General features: G+C 42.1%; 2 protein-coding genes across 5 annotated transcripts in view; both read left to right on the top strand.

The window, feature by feature from the left end:
* LOC109936756 (adenosine kinase) overlaps window positions 1-18,820 on the top strand; it is a 503,574-nt gene that overhangs the window by 216,680 nt on the left and 268,074 nt on the right. The gene's annotated exons all lie outside the window — the stretch shown is intronic.
* Window positions 127-17,021, top strand: LOC109935012 (dual specificity protein phosphatase 13-like). The gene is made up of 6 exons (XM_020533691.2): window positions 127-267; window positions 3,761-3,819; window positions 4,937-5,176; window positions 6,788-7,092; window positions 9,978-10,195; window positions 16,539-17,021. Exons 4-6 carry the CDS (start codon window positions 6,926-6,928, stop codon window positions 16,736-16,738), a joined length of 585 nt encoding a protein of 194 aa, XP_020389280.1. The 5' UTR covers window positions 127-267; window positions 3,761-3,819; window positions 4,937-5,176; window positions 6,788-6,925; the 3' UTR covers window positions 16,739-17,021.

Genomic DNA, 18,820 nt, shown 5'->3' with positions numbered 1-18,820 from the left:
AGAAATACTGCACAACACCCACTGGGAACCCCAAGTACAGCGCCACCTGCAGCACCGGAGGGATAACAAGTCTCGCACAACTCGGAGAGTGAACTCAAGACACAGCGCCATCTGCAGAAGCGGAGGGACAACAAGCCCCGAGGGAGCTGCAGGTGTAGCAGGAGGGCGCAATGACGAAGATAAGCCATGATCAGGAGTTTGATTGCAAAGTTTTGTTTGCTCGCGTACTTTGCACTAACCGCAGGACAAGAGGAGGATCAGTGAGAGGTGAACAACTGGAGAGATTGAATGACAAAGGAGTTAGTTTTACAGGACCAAAGGGAAAAGTGATGTAGAAAGAAAATAGAGACCAATGATTAGCAAGAAAGTGACCTTTGGTCTTCTTCGAATCGTGTTATGAGACCATTTAACGTCCAGCCACCTGAGGAAGCAAATATACTCTCAGTTTCAGGTTTTATATGAAGGAGCCCTTCAGTACCACTTTACAGTGTGAGCTTTGACAGGGTGCCGCACAGGAGGCTGCTGAGTAAGATAAAGGCTCATGGTGTTAGAGGCAAGGTGCTAGCATGGATAGAAGATTGACTCTCTGGCAGAAAGCAGAGAGTGGGGTTAAAAGGGTCTTTCTCAGGATAGCAGCCGGTGAAAGGTGGTGTTCCACAAGGGTCAGTGTTGGGACCACAACTTTTCACTCTATACATTAATGATCTAGATGAAGGAACTGAGGGCATTCTGGCTAAGTTTGCAGATGATACAAAGATAGTTATTATTGAGGATGCAGGGAAGCTGCAGAAAGATTTGGACAGGTGAGGAGAGTGGGCAAAGAAGTGGCAGATGAAGTACAACATGGGAAAGTGTGAGGTAAAAAGAATAGAGGTATGGATTATTTTCTAAATAGGGAGAAAATTTGGAAGTCTGAAGTGCAAAGAGACTTGGGAGTTCTAGTCCAGGATTCTCTCAAGATAAACTTGCAGGTTGAGTCAGTAGTTAGGAAGGCAAATGCAACTTTGGCATTTATTTTGAGAGGACTTGAATATGAAAGCAGTGATGTAAATCTGAGAGATGGTACTTCTGAGGCTCTATAAGGCTCTGGTCAGGCCACATTTAGAGTATTGTGTGCAGTTTTGGGCCCCATATCTCAGGAAAGATGTACTGGCCCTGGAACGGGTTCAGAGGACATTCACGAGAATGGTCCCAGGAATGAAAAGCTTAACATATAAGGAACATTTGAGGACTCTGGGTCTATACTCAATGGAGTTTAGAAGGATGAGGGGGATCGAATTGAAACTTACAGAATACTGAATGGCCTGGACAGTGTATGTTGGGAAGATGTTTCCATTGTTAGGAGAGACTAGGACCCGAGGGTACAGCCTTAGAGTAAAGGGAAGACCTTTTAGAATGGAGATAAGGAGAAACTACTTCAGCCAGAGAGCGGTGAATTTATGGAATTCACTACCACAGAAGGTTGTGGCGGTCAGGTCATTGAGTATGTTTAAGACGAAGATAGATGGGTTCCTGATTGTCAGGGGGATTAAGAGTTACAGGGAAAAAGCGGGAGAATGGGGTTGAGAAACTTATCAGCCATGATTGAATGGTGGAGCAGACTCAATGGGCTGAATGGCCTAATTCCTACTCCAATGTCTTATGGTCTTATAGCTTGCATTACATTCTATTGGAAGACAGGATTTCCCTGTCATTTATAATGCAAACTGTGATGGGGATTGAGGGCTGCCAATGTAATATCACTCATCCAGATATGAGGTGGGGATAAACTGCCTAACAAGAAACAGACTCTCAGACACCAAGTTTAACCTTTTCTTATTGAATAGATTTGAGTTAAACTCCGGCTTTAGGATCTATAATCCAAGATTAAATTTCTAAACGTTTGGAAAATGTGTAAATAGTCTAAGGGAGGCAGTAATGTGCCTCCACAAGTTGTTCGGACTGTATCATTACTTTGTAATTAAACACATGGAACATTAGCTTATAGAATGCCAACTTTAGTGAAGTAAAGAAACAGCACACAATCACTCACTTTGGCGGAGTTAGGAAATTGGGTGACTGGATAATTGAAGGCTTGAGTCAATTTAACTCATCAATGAGACATGGGGTTTGACTAGCTCAGTTGGCTGAATGGCTGATTCGCAACAGAGTGACACCAACAGCCTGGGTTGATTTCCTGTACCGGTTGAAATTACAGTAAAGGCCCTGCCTTCCCAAACCTCACTTGAAATGTGGTGATGCTCAGGTTAAGCTCTAATGCCAGAGCAGCCTATGGCTCTCCCTGAACGTGGTGACTTTCAAAAGGATGATGGAATCATGTGTAGAAAGTTTTCAGTCAGCGAGCTGTGATGTTGTCATTGAAGGAAAGTAACTCAAAACCATTGATCCTGCGCCTAAAAAATGTGATGGGGAAAGAGTCTCAGTCCAGATACATGGAATTCCTCAGATGCTGTGTAGTCTGACGATACAGAATGAGGCTTATTCTTCTGATATGATCTCAGCCCAAAAGAAAACGAAATTTGACAGACTTGGTTTCCAGTCAGATGGGGAGCAGGGCAGAGCTGCAAGTACAGAGTCTGCAGTTACAGAGGCTCATAGATAGTGCAAGCATGGAGGTGGCTCAATCTCTACCCTGAGGGAGGGCTTGATCCAATTCGGGAGGTGTCTGATCCCTGAGCTGAGGAGGAGGGAAGTGTTATAAGATTAATCTTTTTTCATCATAGTGTACCCTGTTTCCTGGTAGGAATCAACAGGGCCTGTTTGGTTGCATGTAGTAGAGGAGAACTACTTGGTAGTCGAATGAGAAATGCCTTTTATCTTATACAAGATATAGTTTATTTCATTAAAGCAACTCAGTACAAGTTACATCGATATGACAGGTATTCTTACTGAGACGGAGAGGGATTTCAATGTTATGTCTTACTCCTTCAAGATCCAAAGCTGGTCCCCTGCCTGCATCTATGTGACAGGGCAGGGCTTAACATACACCTCAGCATGAACCTTTCTAGACCCTTACACCTTTACACATCTCCCCCAAGTTTTTCACCCACATGCATATTATACATTTGTGTACACAATTATATTTAGTTCTACCCCATCTCCTCTCAACTCTCTAACTTCACAAAATCAGGTGATCTGGAAGTTTCATTATTCTGCCAGAATGCATTCTGTTTGAGCTCAGACAATTGATAGGTCTCTGTGTTGAAAACTGTCATTTTTAATTCTATTCTTGTCAGTGGAAAGTCTGTAACTCCCTGTAAGCTGGGAGACATTTTCATTGAATCCCTACAGTGTGGAAGCAGGCCATTTGGCCCATTGAGTCCACACCAACCCTCTGAAGAGCATCCCACCCAGACCCATGCCCCTACCCTATCCCTGTAAGGCTGTATTTGCCATGGCTATTCCACCTAACCTGCACATCTGTGAACTCTTTGGACATTTTATCTCTTGGATTTCCTTCACTCAGGACATCTTTCTTGCTGAAACACACAATTGCTCCTGTAGTGATTGTAACAATGTCAGCCAGGTGGACCTCATAGAATATGAGTTCCCTGATTGTGGCTGTTAATCTGGTCCAATCAGGGAGCCCTGACTGACAGGGGTGTCAGACATCTGCTCACTCTGAGAGCTGGCTCTGAGGGAGCTGGATCAGAGTCAAGGACTCTCTACGTGTAAATAAAGGGTGACTTGTTGACAGGATACTGGCCTAAGCTTCGTAATAATATCTAGAAGACCTTTAATCTCTTGATTTCCTTTGCAGAGGATAACTGTCCAGTTCAAACAGGTTCTTTCTTTTTTGCAACACCTTGGATCTCTGAAGTAAGTAACTTTCTTTTGTTTGACAATGTCCTGGTTCTCTGAACCAAGCAATTTCTTTTGACTGTGTCCTAAATCTGTGGACTTTGGTTATCCGATCTCATTGGTAACTTCCATGGAATTGTGTGTACCACTCTTCAATCTGTATTTTTAATTAATTCATTCATGGGATGTGGAATCAGTGGCTAGGCAGCATTTACTGCCCATTCCTAATTGCCCAGAGGACAGTTCAGAGTCAACCACATTGCTGTCGGTCTGGAGTCACATGTAGGCCCGTCCAGGCAAGGATGGCAGTTTCCTTCTCTAAAGGACATTAGTGAATCAGATGGGTTTTTCCCAACCATCAACAATGGATTCATGGTCATCATTAGACTCTTAATTCCATATTTTTTTACATTCACATTCTACCACCTGCCTTGGCAGGATTCAAACCCAAATCCCCAGCACACTACCTCAGTCTCTGGATTAACAGTTCAGTGATAATACCACTAGGCCATCACTCCCCTGTGTGTGCACACGTTTAGTCACAATCTGCCAGTAAATGTGCTGAAGTTTATAGAGTCTATACTTCAACTGAGCGTTACATTGGACACTTTCATTCACTTACAGTAATTGCATTACTGGTGAAACCAACATTTTTTTTTACAATCATACTCCTTGAGGATTGTTTTTTGCCAGGCATGATCTCTGTCACCAGCACTGAGCATTTTTCTTGGGAAGTGACAGGAATAAAATGTTTTGCTTGATTTTGCATCTTCTCAGCATCTAACATCAGGCTCATGTCAGTCATCATCAAATCTGTTGCAGTCTGAATGACTTCAGTTGAGGAATCATTAATGAGCTCAGTGGGGTAGACTGCTGTTTTGCCATCTCATCATTTGTACACCAAGATGTAGCTTGGCTGGTGATGAGAATGGCATTACCTGTGAGATCCTTCATCTACACCCAGACTCTCTCTGCCACCGCATATTGCCCTCGAAATTGCGGGGGTCATGGTGGTGGAGAGAGTGTCACACATCTCCTGGAATATTCCTACGGAAAGAAGGTCAGGAGAAATGCAGTGGTTTTTGCTAAGGTTCGTACCAAGCAGCTCTGTGTCACAAGACTCTCTGCTCTACAGTCTACAGGACACAGCCGAGACAAACATTGACTTTGCCTGGAAGGCCATCAACTCGGTGAAAGACGCACTTTGGTCTGCCCAGAACTTGTTGGTCTTTCGGAAAGAGGAGTTGACCCTGACCAAGTGTTGCAGACTGTCACATTCCAAGGTCCAGGACTATGTGCTGAGGGACGCAGTAAAGCTTGGGGCAGCTGTGGGGGAAGACCACTGTCTAAGATCTTTCTGTTAAAATTCAACAAGGTTTGTTCAGTTATCAAACGCTCTCTCTGCCTCAAATGTATGTATATAGCTTCTGCACGAGTAAGAAATGCCTTTGGCCTGTCACAACTGCAGGGAAAGTCAAATTCCAATCTTTGTTTGCTCTTTATATGCAAACAAGGTATAGAACTGCTTTAGTACCCACCTACACCAGCACCCCTCCCCCCCCACCCCATATGTACATAAAGAAAAAATTTAATGAATAAAGTATATTTTTGCCATAAAAAATCATTTATGTTTCTTCACAAACTTTACTGATTGAATGTTGCCTTATTCAAGTGCTCAGGAGACTCCTTGACACCTCAGTTCCAAGGTGCATGTCGGGGAAAATTTGCACAGGTACAAGCTTTGGATTAGTTGTGTGTGCTGAGGAGAACTCAGCATAGTAACAATTTCTTGATTGAGTCCTGGGCGAATGGCTATTGTTTTGTGTTTGGACAATACAGCAGTAATATCCAGCCCATGAAGCAGAAATCATCCATCTGCCTCTCTTTTCTGTGAGTGGAGAAGTAAACAAAATTCCAAGCAGCTGGCTCCTCTCTTTTTTCCTTACAAATTAGCCTCTTGAGAAAAAAAAAGGAAAAACACCTTCAAGGACTCTGAAAGAGTGAATCCTCAATGGTAAATTGAGAATTATGGTTGCACAACTCCATGTCCTTAGCAAGGAGTCAAAAAGAACGAAAAGGAAACTGAAGGAAAACATCTCAGCAATGCCTGGAATCTGGTCTGGTGCCAGAAGTGTGCTTAATGGACCTTCTTTGTTTCTTCCTCACCTGAAATATTTGTGTCTTGTGTGTGTGTGCGCGTGCGCTTGCATGCGAGTATGCGTGCGTGAGTGTGTTTGTGTTTGTGTGTGCGCACATGCATGCGAGTGTGCGTGTGTGTGTGCGTGCGTGCGCTTGCATGCAAGTGTGCATGCGTGAGTGTGTGCGTGTGACTGAAATGGCTGCTGCCATCACCAGAGGCCAAGGAATGATGAGTAACCCTCGCCAACTCATGACAGGAAGGGTTTTCACAGGGTAGGTGTTACAGGCAGTAGAGTTGGGGCTGTTGGCAGCATGTCGAGAGAGTGGGTCTCAGCTGTCCCATCACCCCCACCCTCAATACTCAATACTGGAGCCCTCAATTAGTCAAATGAGTGTCTTTGATGAGGGAGGCTTCCAGGTGATCATTGGCATCCTGCACTGTTTTACCAGCTGTGCATGACACACTCCAGGATGCCAACTCTGCTGTAGCAGAGACAAGGCTCTTACAAAGCTCATTACTTGTCCACTTAACGGTCCCATTTGACAGACATTGGGAAATCCAATGACAGGCCTTCCTGACCCAAATTTCATTTTGATGGAAGTGGGAACTCATGGGGGGAACTGATTGAATACACTCCCTGCCTCCAATCATGCCACCAGAATACAATTCCTCTCCCTATCTCTGAGAGAACTTTGCACCAATATTTTGTTACCAAACTGAAAATACGAGGATCTTGTTGAAAATTGTTGACTTAATCTGACTTTCATTGTCTGCTTCATGGTGTTTTATTTTGGCACCCGTAAGATCGAATGAGCTACTGAATTAAAATATATCATTGCTCAGCAGATTCAGTATGTGCACCTGCTGATATACATCATATCATCTGGAGATGGTCCAAAAACTGGCAGGGAGCAACTCCACACAGTCAACTGGGAGCAGTCCTTCAGAACCACAAAAGTAACTAAACAAACCTATATCATAGTGATGTCAAAGGAGGCAAATCAAACCGGTGGCAATCCCAGTTTTTCCAAAAATTCCAGCCCAAATGCCAAAACGCCTACAGTCATGGAGCTGGAGGAAATCTTACGCCATAACAGGGTTCCGCTCAGCTGCATCGACGAGGTCTGGCCTAGTCTATACATAGGAGATATGTAAGTACTTCTTCAAACAGCAGAAACACTGTTGGCAAGGTCAGTAACATTGATGATACAAAAGCATGTGAGGAGCGGGTGGCACAGAGTGGGCTGGTAAGAGAAGCTAAAATGTCTCCAGCTTGTCAAATCTATCACTAAACTTCAAGCTGCAGCAGAGGAGCAGGAAAGCTGACGCCTCAGAAGGGTCTGGGCCCGAGGCGTCGGCTTTCCTGCTCCTCTGGTGCTGCTTGGCCTGCTGTGTTCATCCAGCTCTACACCTTGTTATCTCAGATTCTCCAGCATCGGCAGTTCCTACTATCTCTCCCACTAAACTTCAAGCTGTTTGGTTGTATGCTGGTGGGGTCATTTAAGTTATTTCAAGGCTTCTGAATTCTCACTGTATGGTTAGCTTAATCTTTTACTAAATTATCCAATCCTGAGACACGTTTTCTTTGAACTTTTAGTACCAGTATTGTGGGCTAAAACAGAATGCAAACAAAAAATTTTAACACTCTTTAGCAGAGCTGACATGAAGTCACTTCATCACTTCACGTCAGCTCTGATGAAGAGTCATCTAGACTGGAAATGTTAGCTTGCTCTCCCTCCATGGATGCTGCCTGACCCGCTGTGATTTCCAGCATTTGTTGTTTTCAATAGAGATTCCAGCATCTGAAGTAGTTTGCTCCTGAAAGATTTTAAGATCCGTTTCTGTTCAGCTTAGTGCAATAGCCACAGTCGCTTTCCCACGTGGGCCACAGTTACAAGGCAATCATTGTCCTTCCAACATTTTAGGACCAGAATAGACATTTATGTCTGAGGCAAACTGCAGGGCACCTCACCTGCTGGTTCAATCAATACATTCAAAATCAGAGATGGCAAGAATGGAACAAGAAGCGAAACCTTCCCATTTTACCTGCCCAGCAACTCTCTTCTCACCAGCAGGGGGAGTTAAACATCCCTTTGCCCCCTACAATTACCCCCTATCTGCGTCACCAGCTTCAAAATCTCTCCACCCTCAACCTGTCCATCTTCCTACTCACCTATCCACACCACCCTTCCCACTGACCAACCACAATAATCCCTTACCTGCATCCACCTATCTCCATTTCACTCATTCTCCCATGGGCCCCGCCCCCCTCCTTCTTTATTTCTGGGCTCCCCTCCCCCTCCCAAGTCCTGACGAAAGGTTTCGGCCCAATACGTTGACTTTCCTGCCCTTCAGATGGTGTCTGACGGGCTGTGCTTTTTCAGCTCCACATTTATTGACTCTAGCTTCCAGCATCAGCAGCCCTTATTGTTTCTGATCAGCTGAAGCTGGCAGGATGGAGGTGAGGTGAGGATTGTAGAATCCCTACAGTGTGGAAGCAGGCCATTCAGCCCATTGAATCCACATCGTCCCTCTGAAGAGCATCCCACCCAGACCCACCCCCTACCCTATCCCTGCATTTCCCACCCAAGACATTATGGGCAATTTAGCATGCCCAATCCACCTAACCTGCACATCTTTGGACTGTGGGAGGAAACTGGAGCACCCGGAGGAAACCCACACAGACACAGGAAGAACATGCAAACTCCACACAAACAGGCGCCTGAAGCTGGAATCGAACCCAGGTCCCTGGCACTGTGAGGCAGCAGTGCTAACCACTGAGCCTCCGTGATGTGACAAAACATTTTTGTACAACCCTCAACATTAGCTGGACGTTTGCATCCTTCAGTGGAGTTACATTTCAGGAATTTTTTTTTCTTAACTCGGCATCTGAGAGATAAGTAAATTAATGATTCCCTGAGGTTCCTTGAGTAATTACTTGAGTATTCTTATAATTAATGTATGTCAAAGGGAGTAAGGGAACACCAGGCTGCAAAAGTAACAATAAATACAACAACAGATGGGAAGTGTCTGGTTTGCTGCTTAACCAATGAACCGCAACCTGCAAACTTATGTTTCAACAAAGTAGGAGTGTCATGGGTGATAGAGAGCTGAAACATTACACTAAACACTTTGAATCATGTGTCGAGTGTAAGAATAAACTAGGACAATTGTTTTAGCTCCAAGACTTGAATTGATTCAATCCAGACTGGTGTGCTGATCGCTTGACATTTTTAAAACGGTTCCCTTTTGGCTGTGGAGACCTTAAGACCAACTGACATTCCTTCAAATAGCCGGTAAACTATGATGATACAGAATTATATAGTTATTACAGCAGAGAAAGATGCTGTTTAGTCCATCACATCTATGCAAACTTTTCGTACAGTAATCCAGTAGGTTCCATTCCCCATTCCATCCCTGTAGCCTATTCCCTTCAAACTTATTCCCTTCAAGATCCCGTCCAACTTCCTTCTATAATCATTTGTCACCTGTGCCCATGGACTATTACACTGGCTGAGTAAAAGAGTTCTTCTTTGCATCACTCCCCACACAAAACATTTAATCTGTATCCCATAGTCCTTGCATCATCATTTCAGGAATGGTCTTCCTTGTTTACCTTATCCAAGCCCATCATAACCTCTGGACTCCACTATCAAAGAACTTGTCAATCTCTTGTGCTCCATGCAGACCAATTTCACCTTCTCTAATCTAACCTCCATTCAAGCTAGAACCTCTCACTGTAAGATCATTCTGGTAAATCTCTGCTTCATCCTCAGAAAAATCCTAACTGGTACAAGGAAGAATATTTGGTAACGTGGTCTGGTGAGCGTAAAAGGAATACTGCACCTGAGGAGTGCCAGTTTGATGCTGACACAATTGGGTCGAAATTGGGAAAACTGAACCATTTTCATAAGTGGCTTCCCTGACATTGACAAGCACAACCCCTCGCCAACTGTACAGAGAAGGATAATCCAATAACATTGTAAACATGTTTGTGCATTCTTGAAGTATTTTATAATATCTTTTGCTTCATTAGGACAATAGCTCATGACAGATTTCACCTTTGGAAGTTGGGTATCACTCATGTGTTAAATGCGGCACACAAACAGGTTGCGTCCAGTGGATGCCAAGATTTCTACGGTCCCAGTGTGGATTATTATGGTATTGCAGCTCATGACGTACCAAATTTTGACATTGCTGCCTATTTCTATTCTGCAAGTGACTATATACATAAGGCAGTCGATATATTAGGAGGTAAGAGACCATTCTAGCATGTCAAATAGTCCTATAAGCTGGCTTGAATCTTAATTGCATTACAAAGATAATAAAAAGAGATGCTGTGGATAATGTTGTTCAAACTGAACTATATGTAGTCCTAGGTTTTATCCTCATACCTAACTTCCTAGAATCAGTCAGTGCTAAATTTATACATCTATCAGGAGTTCCACATTTGGCTTTACCAATTTGGGTAAGTACAGGAAAATTTCTTTTTCGTTTGTTCACGGGATGTGGACATCATTGGCTAAGCCAGAATTTACTGCTCATCCTCACTTGTCCAGAGGGTACATTGCTGTATGTGCAGAGTCAAATGTAAGCCAGACCAGGTATAGTTGGCAGGTTTCCTTCCCTAAAGGACCAAATGAACCAGATGAGCTTTGACAATATTCAATAGTAGTTACGTGGTAGCCATTAGGTTAGCTTTTTATTTCCGATTTTAATTGATTTCAGATTTCACCAGCTGACATGGTGGGACTCAAACCCATGTCCCCGGAATGTCAATCCAGGATTCTGGACTATTAGGACAGACACTGCCACTACGGCACTGCCTGTCCAATTGGGTCACCATCGATAATATATATTCAGTGATCTCTTCTGGAAGTGTATGTTCAGGAACCTTTTGAGTTTAAACAGCCTTCTATATGATCTGGTCATACCTGTGGCACAAAAGTGGCAAATTTTGGACGTTAGAATTAGTTGAAAGAAAGGGCATTGGAGTTGTTTCTTAATAAGTAAAACAAGACCCCCTCCCCAATTTACAGACTACCTGTGCTTGAATCAGACTCCTGAAGGCTAAAATCCATCTCTCACAATGGTTCCCACATTTCGAGATACCAGGACAGGCAAACAACAGTTGATTAGAGTTAAGGATAAGGAACATCTTAAAGAAAAGTTTTAGAGAGTGAATTTGGGATGCATAGGGCAGCTAGCCACATGGCTATCAATGATTGAGTGAAGGAAATTGGGATGCAGGAGACCAGAATTAGAGGATTGCAGATATCTTGGATGTGTGTTTGGGGAAGGGCAGGAGGTGGTTACAGAGGTAGGCAAGGCTGAGGCAAAGGACGGATTTGAAACCAAGGACAAAAATTTTAAAACTGAGGTCATAGAGGACCAGGAAGCAATGTGGATGTGATGGGTGGATGGGACTTAGTTAGGATACATACAGCAGACTTTGATACAGCAGGTCCTGTCAAAAAAATTGTGCTTCATAAACCATGCAACAGTTGTGTACAACAGAAAATATATGGCTGGATTTACAACAAAGCAGAATTCATTTCTACCCCAAAACAGCCTTAATTACATTCACTATTAATGCTAAAGAAAAGACTGATTGACAATGTGCCCCTTGGCTGTTGAAGTTCAATGCTTGTAATAGTTTGCAATGTAAAATGTGACTTCACTGTAACCACGGGCTCAATATTCAAATGTTAATTTAAGACTAAGTAGTCAATTTGTAAAAACACAAACACAGATGGGACAATTACCCAAAAAGCAGAAAATCCAAATGATAGTGGATTTCTGTAATGGTTACGCTGTACTGAAAAAGTAGATTGTCCCAATTGTTGATGAGTTAGTTCTGTTGTTAAAAAAACCTCACTTTGATCAATTCTTCATGATTTTCATCAAGATGTTTGAATGTCAAAAGCTTTTAATGCAGTTTTGTCATTCCCAGGAGCTCAAAAAAGCTCAAAAACTTTCTAAAGTTTTAGCAAAGATTTGTAGCTCAGGTTGTGGGTGAGGTTGTTGACTTGCTCACCGAGCTGGCTTGTTCTCGTTCAGACATTTCGTCACCATGCTAGGTAACATCATCAGTGGGGCCTCCGATGAAGCGATGTTATTCTACTCCACTTGGAATTTATACTGTCTGGTCCGTTAGGGTGAGCAGTGTCGTTTCCGGTTTTGTTCTCTATGGGTTTGTATAGGGTCCAATTCTATATGTTTGTTGATTGAATTATGGGTTGAGAACCGTTCCTCTAGGAGTTCCCGTGCACATCTATGTTTGACTTGGGCTGCTATGGTTTCATTGTCCCAGTTAAACTGATAGCCTTCACTGTCCGAGTGTACTGATATTAGGGAAAGTTCGTCATGTCGTTTTGCTTCTAGCTGATGTTCATGTATTCTGATGGCTAGTTTCCTTCCTGTCTGTCTGATGTAATGCTTGTGGCAGTCAGGTGTGGCATAGTATTTTGTAAACTACGTTGGTTCTGCATGTTGTGGAAATAGAGTCTTTAATCCTTGTGAGTGTTTGTTGTAGAGTGGCTTGTGTGCCACATGATTCCTAGTGGTCTTAGGAGTCTTGTTGTCAGTTCTGATATGTTCTTGATGTTGGGCAGTGTGGCCAGTGTGTTAGGGTGTACTGTGTCCTCTTGTTGTTGTCTGTTTAGTAGGCATCTGCAGATGAAGTTCTAGTTCTGAACTAGACTCCAGCCATAATATATTGGAATTCAGTACTATAATGAAACAGGCTACTGTTGAGGAAGTTTTTAAAGAGTGAATAAAACATTCAAGAAATTAAATTCAGAAAAATGTACAATAAATCTCACAGCCTTCGGTGTCATAGAAAATATAATGTTAATCCGTTTTAATGATGCTGTGTATTCCAGTCTTTAGAATGGCTACCTCAGTACAGCAGGGTCATCTATCATAGTCTCAGGAAGAAAGAACAATAAAAGTTGTCCATTTTTCTCAGAAGCCAAACTATAGGATTTAAAAGTATCTTAGCTGCTGAAATATTGGCATTAGAAGAAGGTATAGATACAGGGACATACATAAACAATGTTCTAAAGGAAATGCAAGACGCAATCTCAGAAAAGTCTGCCCATAGAACGTTATGTGGACAACTGTTCTCTTTGGGACAAGGTACATTTGACAAAGGGCATCACTGAGAAAATGTTGAGGATCAGCCTTCTAGCATCAAAGAAATATTAGAAAGAAAAAGGATTTCCAAAATAATATGGGCTGTTGCAAATCACCAGTTGTTAGATTATTTCATAGAAGTGCTTACTCCACGAAATTACTGAAGAACCTCAAAGATGGATGCCAGGTGGTATGAGGAGTTAAAGGAACATTTAAAAAAAACAGCTTGTGTTTAGGTTTGTTTGTGACTAAAAATGTTGCTGTTGATGGTTTAAAGAAAAAAGGGGAAATATGAATTGTTGATTGCATTGTATGGAATACGAAGAAAAATTGTTTTTTATAGGTTATCTTAATTTACATTAGTTTTAGTTAATAATTATATATTTTCAAAAATTTTATTTAAAGAGACGAGGGAAGTTTGTAATTTAGCAAGGAGTTGAGTACGCGTTTGGGATTAATCATTGATTCATTGATTGACTGGGTAGTTATTGAGTGGGAATGTGGTCTTTTGTGGCACACTGGTAGTGACCCTATTTTGAGCCAGAAGATCTGGGTTCAAGCCCCACCAGCTCTAAAGGTGTATAATAACATCTCTGAACAGGGTGATTAGAAAAATAGGTAAGACTGAATAGTGAATCAAATCTATCTACCGAAACAACTGCCTTGTTTTCTGACATTTTTGACATTTCAGCAGATCCACCTGAACACCTTTGCTCATGACCTCCACCCTGCACAACTCCCTGCCCCCAGTACTTCAAAAGAGCTTTCAGTCTCTGACTCAGAGATCGCAAGAACTGCTGGAGTCAGAGATAACACAGTGTGGAGATGGAGGAATACAGCAGGCCAGGCAGAAGGGTCCCAACCTGAAACATCAACCTTCCTGCTCCTCTGATGCTGCCTAACCTGCTGTGCTCTTCCAGCTCTACACGGTGTTATCTCAGTCTCTGACTGACTGACTGGCGGCCCTCGGTAGGTAACACTTTCAACCCCAGGGGGTGCTATCACTGGCCTTGCCACTGCTTAATTGGCTTGTGGTTTGGTGAGCCTTCCCAAATAGAGACAGTGCGAGTCTCCAGCTGGCATGCAAAACGTCTCATCCAGATTCCGCCTGCTACTTCCAGTTCTTTTGAAGTTTATTTCAAGCTATAAAAAGTAATATTAACAACTGTACTTTAATTTTAATAAAAGCTTTGTTATTCTCAGAATCTGTTTTGATTCAACGAACAGTAGGAAACTTATAGACTTCACAAAAGATCAAGTCATGCACTCACGAGTAATTAATCAAAGCTGCATATTTCTATGGACGAAGTTAAACGTCAAGTTTGTGTTTTATTCGTAGGATTAAACCTTATTCACTGTCGAATGAGCTAGCTGTCAATTTTAGTACAGTGATGCAAACTGTGAAGCTGTGGCATTTAAGATTTTGTATGTAAGCATGACACATTGTTTGGCTACCGTACTTAGAAAGGTTTTGGGATGTGCCAGTCTCACCACACTATCATATATTGGTAGGTAACACAGGCCTTAAAGAACAGTATCAATAAAGGGAATAAAATGTCCATTCTGTCTAGAAAGTTCCACACCGAAAGGCCACAACATCAAACTGATTTCAGTAATCGGTAAATTAAATCCAAACCAAACCTGACTCCTGGAATTGAAGGCATGATTAACAACAATTAAAATCTAATGGATTTCAGGAAAGGGTCAATAATTTGATGCTGCGTACTTAAAGGAACACTCAGGTTATAATTTGGAATGTTGGCTACTCTTGTTATAAAGCATAAACTAACCGACCTCTCCTATAGTGAAATTGTGATACTTCAACACAGTCACAGGACCAGAAAACAGTGCACAGCAGGGTCAAAAAGGGCAGACGACATTGTAGGAGGGACGTGAGGTTCTATCCAACAAGGAATAGAAAAGCACAAAAAATTAAACCATTGACTGTCAAAATTAACAACATGAATGGCAATCTCAGAGAGAGCATCTTTTATGAAAGATATTAATTTGAGATTTATCCGCCTGATCGGGGGTGAAAGATCATGTGGTTCACATTGAAAAAAGAGAAGGAATGTTCTCCCAGTGTCCAACCACAATATTGGTGTTCCTCAATTCCCAAGACCACCCGGAAGACTTAACCCTATTTTAGGAGTTGACATACAGTGTATGGATTCTGGCCTAGATACAACCATTCTGTCACACTTGTATGAATAACCATTGATTTTAAGGACAAACATTTTTAAAACATATATTGACACTACTGTTTTGAAGTACAGTAATTGAAATGTGACTGTTAATCACCTACTGGTCGGCAGGGGGAGCACTACAACAACGTTCACAAGATTTCACAGACCAGATCCCGATCCAATATAATTGAATTTAAGAACTGCAGATGCTGCAAATCTGAAACAAAAACAGAAATTGCTGTAGAAACTCAGTAAGTCTGGCAGCATCTGTGGGAAGAAAACCTTCTGCTGAGGTTTTCAAGCAATTTATGTTTTTGTTTCTGATCCTGATCCACTTCTGTGCAATCTTTCCCCCACTCCATTCTGTACTTCCTCTGGCTGGGCATAGTTTCACAGGTACCAGCTGCTCCTGGTATGTTGCCCACATGGTCATTCCTCTTGGGTGAGCTATTGAGCTGGAGATGGGAAAGCAAAGTTAACTCCCACCTTGCTCTTTCAAGTGTGAGCTGGTGATATTGGTGAGGAGCTGGTGTAGTGATAATGTGACTGGACCTATAACCCTGAAGCCTAAACTAATGTCCTGGCAAAATGTGTTCAATCATAGCAGCTCATGACATTTGAGTTTAATGAGAAAAAAAAATATCTGGAGTTTAGTTTTCTTTATACAAGCCTGATGGCAATCACATAACCAGAGTCAGTCGGTCAGTAAAAACCCATCTGGTTCACTAATACCCTTTAGGGAATGGAAATATGCCATCCTTACCTGGTCTGGCCTATATGTGACTCCTGATCCACGGCAATGTGGTTGACTCTTAACTGTCCTCTTTGCAATTAGGGATGGGCAATAAATGCTGCCCCTGCCAGCAATTCCCACATCCCGTGAATAGATTTTAAAATACTGTGTCCACTGGTTATATTCACTCAATCTGCTCCACTTATAAAACATCCTGTTGGGAAACTTGCTGCCTGGATTTAATGGGTCAATCTACAGGAAATATTCAATGTGGAGCCATATAACTGCATGTTGACCTCCTGTATTTTAAACATTGTTGTTTATGTCACAAAACAAAATGAAAATCATGAGACATACTCCATCTGTTGGCATTGGTTAATAGTTCCCACGGCTCGCCTGCATCAGTGTCTAATTAGCAAGTGGTTTTGTTCTGTCACATTCCAGGTTATAAATACAGTGTTACAGAAGATGCTACAATGTGCAAAATGATACATTTTGTCCAGAAATTTAAAACAGCATTTTGTTGCTTTCTCGCCCACAGGGAAGATCTTTGTACACTGTGCTTTTGGATACAGCCGGTCAGTCTCCTTAGTACTGGCCTACCTCATGATTTATCATCACCTTTCTCTGCTTGATGCAGTGAAGACAGTGGCTTCTCATCGACGGATATTTCCCAATCGAGGGTTTTTAAAGCAGTTACGAAACTTTGACATAAAATTACAACAGGAAAGGATTGTTTGACTTCTTTCCCCTCTATTGAAACCGAACTGTGGCTTTTTGATAATGATAATATTTATCAGTATCAGTGTACAGCATGGTTCATATTTACTATTATGACCCTAATTTGTGCACCACCATGACTGCAGCTAGAAGAGTTTAAGATCCCACCACATTATGAGCAGAGATACTACAATTTGATTCTTATCTCAGTCAGAATGAACTTATATCTGATTTGTAAATGTTTTTGCTTTTTATTTCATCACTACCTGAGCAACATGGCACAAAATGTCCTGTGTCAACATTGGTTTTGCAGCATTATCATATCCAAGACCTTGTAGTCATACAGGACCCCATCACAAACCGATTCTTTAATATTCTATTTAAATGTAATCAGCAATTTTATGCTGCGTCTCAAAAAAAATGAATAAATATTCAGCTTATCACAAGACTGTCATATTCCATTTGGGATATTGCCATTCGTAACAATGAAGCTCAGTTACTTGGTGAATGTTTTATGTGTTGAATCCAGTGGCTCAATTTCACAATGGTTTATTGTTACCTTCTGATTCAGACCACTGGTTTTAATTAAGACCTTTTTTTAAGGCTCAGGAGTTGACCTGATGACTTAAATGACCTAATGATTTTTAGGTCTGACTTGGAAGCTTGTGGGTTTAATCCTCATCTTAAAGACTTGAGCACATAACCTCGTGCAGTACTGATGGAGTGCTACAGTGTGGGATGTGACATTTCTGTTTTCTCTGTAATGAATTAAACTGAGGCTCCACCTTTCTTCCCAGATGAAAATGAAAGATCCTGTGGCCCTATCAAAGAGGGCAGAGGAGTTTCACTGATGGGCAACATTTATCCCTCACCTAACAACATAGCTCACATATTGCTGTTTGTAGGATTTTTTGGGTGCAAATTCATTGGGATGTTTGTCTACAAGTATAATAGTGAATGCACTTCAAAAATGATTCATTGCTTTAAAGCCCCTTCTGAGAAAAGAGGGAGAAGGAGCCTAGGTGGGCTGTTTTCTCTCCCCAAACCTGAGACACTCTTACCATTTCAGGCCACGGCTGAGCCCTGACCCTGTTTCATTTGAGTTTTATTTTCTGCCCATTTTTAAATGGTTGCCTCTATAAGTGTTGACTTTGCACTCAGAAGTGACAGAATAGCCTTATTAACAAAAGTAGGCTGCTGTGTACTAGTTGGAATCTCACTGGAATCCCATCCTGCAAACATAATCAGTCCCAATCCAAGCTTTCATACACTACACCACCTGCCCTTCACACACATCCAGTAACATCCAAACCCTCCATCACTGATGCTCAGTAGCAGCAGAGTATACCATCTACAAGGTGCACTGCAGAAATTCACCAAAGTTCCTTAGGCAGCACCTTCCAAACCTACAACCACAACCATCTAAAAGGACAAGGGCAGCAGATATATGGGAACACTACCACCTGCAAATTCACCTCCAAACCACTCACCATCCTGACTTGGAAATATATTACCTTTCCATCTCTGTTGTTAGGTCAAAATCCTGGAACTGACTTCCTAACAGCATTGTGGGTGTACCTACAACAAATGGACTGCCACAGTTCAAGAAGGCAGCTCACCACCAGCTGCTCAAGGGCAAATAGGGATGGGCAATAAATACTTGCCAAGCCAGTGACACCAACCTCTCATCAATGAATTTAAAAAGCACACACTTGCCTTAGGCAATCACACATAAAGAACAGCAAGTCCAGAAGGTCTGCCATGCAGTAGCATCGAGTACCTGAAGGAGGAAAATCCTACTGGTTTGTCAATATGCCTAGCAAAGATAGCAATGTGGCAGAATGTTTGATTACTAAACCAAGGATTGTGGATACAACATCAAACTGTGATTTCACTGGGAAAGAGTTACTGAGCTCCCAACCAACTCATGAAAGTGAACTAAGGGACTGAAAGTCTGATTGAAATAATCTTATCCTAGTCTCCAATCACATGGAAGGGAACTTAATGAATGGAACCATGGCTGACTAAATTTTGCTCTTCCTGATAAATCGAGGGAGTGGAGAGGTGAAGAAGGGAAAGAAGACAATTAACATATCACTAACT

This window comes from Rhincodon typus, chromosome 34 (genome assembly GCF_021869965.1).
Source record: "Rhincodon typus isolate 14 chromosome 34, sRhiTyp1.1, whole genome shotgun sequence".
Taxonomy (NCBI): Eukaryota; Metazoa; Chordata; class Chondrichthyes; order Orectolobiformes; family Rhincodontidae; genus Rhincodon; species Rhincodon typus.
This window is presented reverse-complemented; position numbering and strand designations above follow the sequence as displayed.